Below are 8,182 nucleotides of genomic sequence, written 5' to 3' on the forward strand. Positions count from 1 at the left end.
GCGCCGCCGCGGGCGGGACCCGCGGCGGCTGCCCCGGGCCCCTACGTTTCTGGCTGCGGCCCCCGGCCCGGGTCTGTGTCTCCGCGGTGCCCGTGGGTCTGCGGCAAAATCCGACCAATGGGGGCTGAGCTCGGCGCTGCCGCCCCGCCCGGGCCGCCTGCGCTTTGCACTCTTCATGTTTTGCTTTTTACTGTTTTCGTTATTAGCACATCGCTGCATAGAGACGTTCCTTAGTAATATTTAAATACTTTTTGAGCCAGCCTTGTCCTCTTCGACTTCCTGCCTATTTCTAAGTCCTTCTCCGTGCCGCTTATAGCAGGTGGGGAAGGAAACGCTCAAGCCCCTGAAAATTCGCCTCTTTCTCTTCTCCGTAGTATTTTTTTCGTTTCTATTAAAATGGCATCAGTTTTGTTTTCTCGCAGCATTTGCACACAGACATGCAAACATACATATAACTGTCATAGCTTTACCTGTCAAGCGATTTTGATAGGTAAATATGTCTTGACACCATGACGATAACAGCTGGAAGCCTAAGGAATTCTATTAGGAGAAGAGACAGTAAGGAAATGGCACAAGTCGCAACGTCCTGTACAGGGAATGCTTCCTACTGGGGAAGGAAGAGACCCGTTCTCGCTCAGCACCTCAAGGGAAATGAAAACACTATTCTGATAGTCTCACACTAGTCCTCGGAGTTATATTCTAATTAATTGGCATGTTTAGCAAGAAGTTAAATGCTAAATGTAGTGTTAATGGTTCACAACAAAATATAGGTCATTACTCTATTATTACTACCTTACCTGTCTTAAACAACAGATTTATACTAATTTATACTGAGATTAAATATAATTTATAAAAAAAAAAAAAAAAAAAAAAAGTGGTTTGGGGGCATTTGATGTTTTGTTTTCTTTTTTTAACAGCACAGATTTTTCACAAATTGATAGTGATTATGGCAATAATAGATATTTATTTAAATTTAATAGAGAAATGTTTAAACAGAGATCATCTTTCAAGAACTCTGAAAATCAGAATTTACTGGAAAACTTTTTAAAGATTGTTTTACTGTGGTTCTGTTTTAATTTGCATTCATATTCCGAGAACTCCTCATTATTAATGAACTTTGGTGTCATATTTTACGTAACTCCTTTGGAAAACAAGAAAAAAAGACCTTTACTTTTAACTAAAGATCAAAGAAATAGTAACTCTTAACTGTTCTTTCTAATGTGTTTAAAAATAAAAATAACAAGAATCAAACCAAACCCTTGCAATACTTGAGAATACAAAGTATCAGTATCAGGATGTGTTCCTAAGATACTATGTAGACAAGTGTTCATAAAATACAACTCATGCAAGTGGCCATAAAATACAATGTAGTTTGAAATGCACTTAATGTATTTTTAGCACCATTCATACAGGGCCATCCAGACAGCTGAATTTTTTAAGGATAAGTTAAGAAATTTATATTTGGGCTAAGTCTAAAGATCTCAGAGGTAAAAGATATCTGAAAATGTATAACTGTGTATACACACACTCAAACATAGAACAATTGCTGTTCTGTCCTCCTAGCACAGAATCTGTATTGACTACTTCACATTAAACTGCCTGGTCACTTCATATCTGTGTAGGCTGCACTTGTGCTGCTGCAAGACAGACTCACACCTGCCTAAACAACCGAGAAAACAGCAAAAACAGGCCTAACAACACTGCTGGCTCTGCTCCAGTTTTAATGCATTCATTGCAGAGGTGAGATGACACATTTGATCTGGTGACACTTCCCATGTTGTGTTGGCCTAGACCAAGGCTGTCAAAGTAGTCTGAGTGATCCAAACATTGACATCTCTCTCATATTCTTTGACATCTGTATAGTCCCACCTCAGACTTTTAAAATCATCCCTTCTGGAACTGTATTCATTCAAATGCATGTAAATCAGCTTTCCCTCCCACCAATAAATAAATAAATGCTTCTTTTCCTTGAAAATGGAATATCTGTGCAGCAATCCTGCTTGGAAGAATGGATTGGAAGATCAAAACTGTCACAACTACAGAAAGTAGCATTTAGTTTTAACAACCAGCACCATACTTCATTTGGGAGGAGAAAAAACAAAACACCACAAAAAAAACCACAAGCAAACAAACAAAAAACAACCCCAAACAAACAACCAACAAGCAAAAAAACCACCAAACAACTTTCTTGCAAATGTTTTATTTCAGTATGTAATGAAACTGAATTCTAGCTAGCGTGGTTCTTTGCTTCATAGTCCTTTAATCTTACTGTGGCAGTGATTCTGACAATGAGCCAGCTGACTTCAGCAAAGCATACAGAAGTTGTCAAGTACTACTTATAATTGAATTGGTGCAGGGGGGATTATCACTTGTCTGAATTACTTTTGAAAACGTTCAGAGCTCAGCTCATTGAGCTGGCACTTAAAACATATGGAAATTTTTTTCTCTCTCTGATTAACTGTTAACTGATGTGAAAAAAAAGGAGAGGAACAAGATAAAAAAACCACCAACCATACACCAAAGCAAAAAAAAGAAAAAAGCTCACACCCCCTTAACACTAATGTGCAGCAGCAAAGCTCGGTGGGTTCATTCATGCATCCCAAAACACACATTCGAAACACCAGGGAAGCTCCCAAGTGGGCAGGCCAGCATTGCTTGCATGGACAGGCAGGACAAGGAATGCTTGCTATGAGCCCTCAGCAGGTCTCCAGGGAGGGGGAGGTGCTGGCTACAGTGTGCTCATCTTTTGTCTCTTGTGAAATTTAGAAGCTAACAGCAATTCTATTACTCTCTTCTCAAGTCTTAACACTTCTGTGCCCATTAAAATTTAGACACCAACTGTTGCCTCATAGCTGAATTCCTTATTGGTCCAGGACTGACTGTCATATTCCTCTCATCTTCTCTTCATTTCTGTACTTTATATCTTCCCTGAGTTGATGCTGCACTTTGTTTTCCCAGACTGGGTGTCCCAAACAAACTGCAGGTAAATTTGTGAGCTCTTGATTGCCTTCTCAATGCAACTGACACACTCCATACTTACAGCTACTTTTTCTGCTCTTGTTTCTGATGCATATACTACCTGTCCAGAGTTATGGGAATATGTGGGTTTGCTTTGGGTTTTTTGTTTGGTTGGTTTCATATGCTTGCTTTGTTTCCACGTTTCTGTAAAATGTGATTTTTTTCACATCTCACTATTTCAGTTATTAATGTTATATGAGCACTCACCAGAGTTGCAAAGGCCACCACCCTTTCCCGAGAGTTTAGGCTTCAGAGTTTAGCAGTTACAGAATGGTGGTCACCAAAATGCAGGAGAATATCCTTTGCAACACCTCTGCAAGCTGCAGCTCTGTACATCTATAGAATATTAAAACCCTCCTACAGTGAGGGATGAGTTTTCAAACAACTGCAGCCTGGATGGCTTGGGGACTTTGATACTTCACTGTCCTATAAACAGAAACTGTCTCTGAGTAAAGGAGATTAAAGGAATTAGAAATGTCTGATCTCCTGTCTTTTCATATGACAAATAACTTTACATGTTGGCAAGATGTATCTGCTATAGTTCTTTGTGGTCTGTACTGTGTTACATTTTCCTAACTTTTTTAAAGACTTGGAAATGCTTGTTGAACCTCATCTTTGAACTGAACACTGAACACTGTAACAGCATCACAGTATGTCATAGTTAAAACAGTTTCTCTCTCAAAGCTGAAGTATCAACTTGAGCTTACAGTTTTCTATTACTAGCTGTGTTTAATAACATTTTGGTTTGTTTATATATAAATTATATATATATAATATATATATAATGTTCCTGAATTAGTTTGCCTTTTTATTTCCACTCACATTAACTTCAATAACAGTTTTGTTGAGAATAGCTTTCCATTTGAATATTGCTTCATAGCAGCTGACAAACAGTACTTCCTAAAGCTCACTATATATAATACAAAAACTTAGCAAATGTTCATATTGTTGTGACAAAGATATTTATACATCTACAATCTGAAAGATGCTCATACCCAGATCAAGATACAACATTACTTAAAAATGGAAGAGAAGAGAGAAGAAAAGATGCAGACTTCACCCTTTGTCATGACTGAAGACTGTAACCAACTACTTATTGACTTCTGAGGTAGCTCTGAAGAAGAAGTTGCAAGTGAAATAGATGTGGTAGGATTTTTAGAATTTACCTTTGCATACTGGCTTGCATGGAAACCACATTACCTTTACAAAGTTTTTCCATTCCAATTAAATTAAAAACTCACTTTTTTGTTTATATGGATATATCTGTTCCATTTTGTCCCAGAAACTAGTAAGTGTCATCAGGACCTTAGTGCTTATGCTCTTTCTTACCCATTGGCCTCACAGGAAGGTACATTCTTCCAAGCAGTGATTTGAGCCAGCATCGTGGTGGATTACACAAGGAACATGGCAAAACAGCCAGAACAATCTTTGCCAAATATCTCACCGAGCACCTGAAATAACCTGCAAAAGCACCTTACGTGGTTATCAACAGCCACACAGGGAAAAGCACCAGTGGTCTTCAAGCCAGCCCTCAGCTAGTCAGCACACTGCTCTTGCACACAGCCACCTCCTACCTGGCAGCCCTCATTAAATCAGGCTCCCCTGCAAAAAGCAGAAAAGTGCTGCTAGACCTGGCTGGTGCCAGAGAAGCCTTCACTTTTTCTCTCATTTTGGGCTAGGAAAACTTGCAATAAGTCACCTCTGTGTCATAGACTAAACAAGTGTTACATCAAATAAACTGTCCACAGGAAATTTAGTTTGTTTCCTCACTCAGGGTGTGTTTGAATTTTTTGCTTGGGGGTTTGTTTGGGTTTTGGTTAGTTTGGTTTTGGTTGGGTTTTTTTTAGGAAATACCTTCCAGGTTCTATTCTGTATCAGACTTAACTGATATTCGGGTTTTCTCTAAATTTTATAACAAGTGCAAGATGTCTACTAATTTCTTAAGTAATTTATGTTGAAGAAAAAAAAAAGCACAACAACAAACAACAGACAAAAAAAACAACAAGCAAGTCAGCACACAAACAAAAAAAACCCACTCACAACTTAATACTCTAGATGCCCATTCTTATTCGCATCCTGTGAAAGGATTTCTCCCCTCCAATGCGTTATGGGATTTTCATTGCTGCTTTTCTAGTGAAGTGATTGGACACCATTTGCAAACAGATAGGGTTGACCACTTGCCTAAGGAGGGAAGAACAAAGCCTATAACCTATGATCAGTCTATCACTTCCCCAGTACTGCCATATCAGCATTACAACCATATGCAGCTGCTGTGGACTTCAAAATCCACACAGTAAATTCTTCCTAGTTACTAGCCTAGTCCAACAGGACAAGCTGTTTCAAGTTATTATTTGTGTCTTTTCATAATATATTACACGTCAAAATACTTCAAACTCAAGCATTATTATTTAATGTTCATATGTGCTCACCCTTACTGAAGGAAAATTAAAAAAAAAAAATAAAGAAAAAAATAATTGTACGTTTATTCCCTTCTAAGCTGGAGTGTTAGTTTTACAATTGAAGCATGCAACTCTCAGAAGAAGCAAAAGTAATGCTGTATGTATTAAATTGTGCAAGAAGAAAAATGAGATATTAAGATCCATACAAATTGTTTCCATGTCTCACTCCTTAAAAATAATTTATTTCTCAAACATAAAATGGATAATTTTTGACCTAAACTTCTGCTGAACTGCAAGTATTCTGACCTATCTTTATACATGATCATATCCACAAGATAAATGTTTAAAATAGCTGTTTTCATTCATGTAATTAGAAATTGATCATAAATACATTTAGAGAAATAAATCGATCTCTTGCTATCACAGCAGCAGGCAAGGAGTTCGCTTTCACTAACTCATCACTGCAATTACAGTGGCAATCGATTAATAAAAAAACCTGTTCTGAAAAAAACACAACCCCTATAGCAGTAAATAAATAAGGGGGGGGGAATAAATCACAGACTATCTTATACCCAAAGAACGAGTCCAGACATCTTCCCCCCTCCCCTTTTATCCCTCCGAGGTTAAGTAACAGAAAATGGCTGAAAGCGAGAAAAACAAGGGAGAGAAAATGGTGTGTGGAGGCTCTTGATTGGTCAGATTTTGCTGCAGAGTTCAGTTCCTGACCGAGAAAGGAAGATTTCTTTAGTATGAAGCGCATCAGCCGCTGACAGAAAAGCAAGTCATGACATTTTAGGCTTTCCAGCAGAAATATTTCCTTCTAAGCAATTCTCCGTGTCTCCTTGTTGCTGAATTGAACCGAAGGCTGAATTCAAACCAGTCCGACCGCTTCTTAAAGGCACAGCTGCTCGTTTGCAGCCCTGAGAAGCAGAAAGGCTTCATTTCCAGCGCTTAGTGGAGCAGCAAGCTCCCCAAATCACATAAAACGGACTGTAATACAAATATGTGTGTGTATATATATAAAGGGGATGAAAAGTTAGAGATTATTTTGGAAATCTGCATTTTCCAGGCACTAAATACAAGTCGTAGGGGGGCAAGGAGTTGCGCAGCTGAATATGCAAGTCAGTGAGAAACCCAGTTTCCCAGGTAGGTTCACCAAAATCACTGAATGCGACGAATAGGAAAGTCTACATTTAAAAATAATTCTGGACTCGAAGTTTATGATCACCGGTACTCCCGAAAAACGACTCTTTGCCTTCAGTTCAGCAAATATTCCCGGGAGTCTAAACAGAGAAAACTGATCCAAATAGGCATCTTTGACCATTCATGCAGGATACCCAGAGCCATAAGGGATGCCACGAATGCGTTCCATTAAAAAAAAATAACAAATAATAATAATAATGATAATAATAATAATATTAATAATACCTGCAGAAACCACGACTTTTTAGGGGGAAAAAAAAGGTTTATATAAACTACCCTCGCCACCGCCCTACTTCCAGCTCTCTCTGGTAATACTTTTGTCTCAGAAATTAACGAGAAAAGGGCTGAAGGTGCCCAGAAGACGTCGCTCAGGACGGGGACAACCAGACAGCGAGTGATAAAGCACTGAGAAAGCCACCGACCGAGCGCCGTCCTGGGAGGGCGGGAAAGGGTCTCTTGCTGCTTCAGGAACAGCAGCCTCGCACCACCCAAAAAATAAGGAAAAAAAAAATAAAAATAGAAATTGCTTGGAAAAGAAAACAAGATTTCTGTCAGGGTAACATACCACAGTGGCATTACCATAAAAAATTTAAAGTAAACGCAGGGTAGCAAGAGACATTTAGAATGTTTAGCGCTGAATACAACTTCTTTAGTCCAGAATACAACACTTCTATAAAGTCACCTTTATGCATCGAGTTTGTATAGACACCCCTAAGACACAAACTGAAAAATCATATATATACGTACATATTAGAGCATTGTATCTGCTCCTTTGCAAAAGGAAAGGCCACTTTTAGAACTACAGAATGATGTGGGTAGGAAGGGACTTTGGACCTTAAAGACCACCTTATTCCAAAACCCCTGCCATGGGCAGAGAAAGCTCCCACTAGACCAGGTTGCTCCCAGCCCCATGCAACCTCTCCATTCACAGCTTCTCCGGGCAAGCCGATTCAGGTTAGTTTCAGGATTAGGATTTTTTCCTAGGCAGCTAAAAAGTTAGTCCCCTAGGAAAAAAAAAATAATCATATACATATAAAAATATTTTTCAACTTAAGCCATATTTTTCTGGTGACAACAGACATAAAAACAAACCTTCCACACCATATTTTTCTGCTAGTCAGGACGATTATCACTTTTGAAACAACTTAGGTTTTCTTTGGTACTTACTTGATGAAGTACAGGCTCTTACTACAGAACAGCGACCCTAAAAGCAAAGCAAAACATCACTTGCGACACACGGCTAAGCTTACAGCTCTCTTTAGTGGCGATGTGGTGGCTCTTAAAAGAGCCTTTGGGTTCTCGATAGTCTGGAAAGGGCCGTTCCTCAAGAGCTCAGGCGCGCTCGCCGCGGATGCGCCGGGCCAGCTGGATGTCCTTGGGCATGATGGTGACGCGCTTGGCGTGGATGGCGCAGAGGTTGGTGTCCTCGAACAGCCCCACCAGGTAGGCCTCGCTCGCCTCCTGCAGCGCCATCACGGCCGAGCTCTGGAAGCGCAGGTCGGTCTTGAAGTCCTGCGCGATCTCGCGCACCAGCCGCTGGAAGGGCAGCTTGCGGGTCAGGA

The 8,182-nt window shown here is 39.8% G+C and overlaps 1 protein-coding gene across 1 annotated transcript; it reads right to left on the reverse strand.

Moving 5' to 3' along the window:
• Nucleotides 1-7,952: 7,952 nt before the first annotated feature.
• LOC104392998 (histone H3.3) lies at nt 7,953-8,180 on the reverse strand (the record flags this gene model as incomplete). The annotated part of the gene is made up of 1 exon (XM_010002443.1): nt 7,953-8,180. A coding segment is annotated over one exon (228 nt), but the record flags the coding sequence as incomplete, so codon positions are not given.
• Between the last annotated feature and the right edge of the window lie 2 nt (nt 8,181-8,182).

The sequence above is a fragment of the Chaetura pelagica genome, unplaced genomic scaffold (genome assembly GCF_000747805.2).
Source record: "Chaetura pelagica isolate M959 unplaced genomic scaffold, ChaPel_1.0 scaffold538, whole genome shotgun sequence".
NCBI lineage: Eukaryota > Metazoa > Chordata > Aves > Apodiformes > Apodidae > Chaetura > Chaetura pelagica.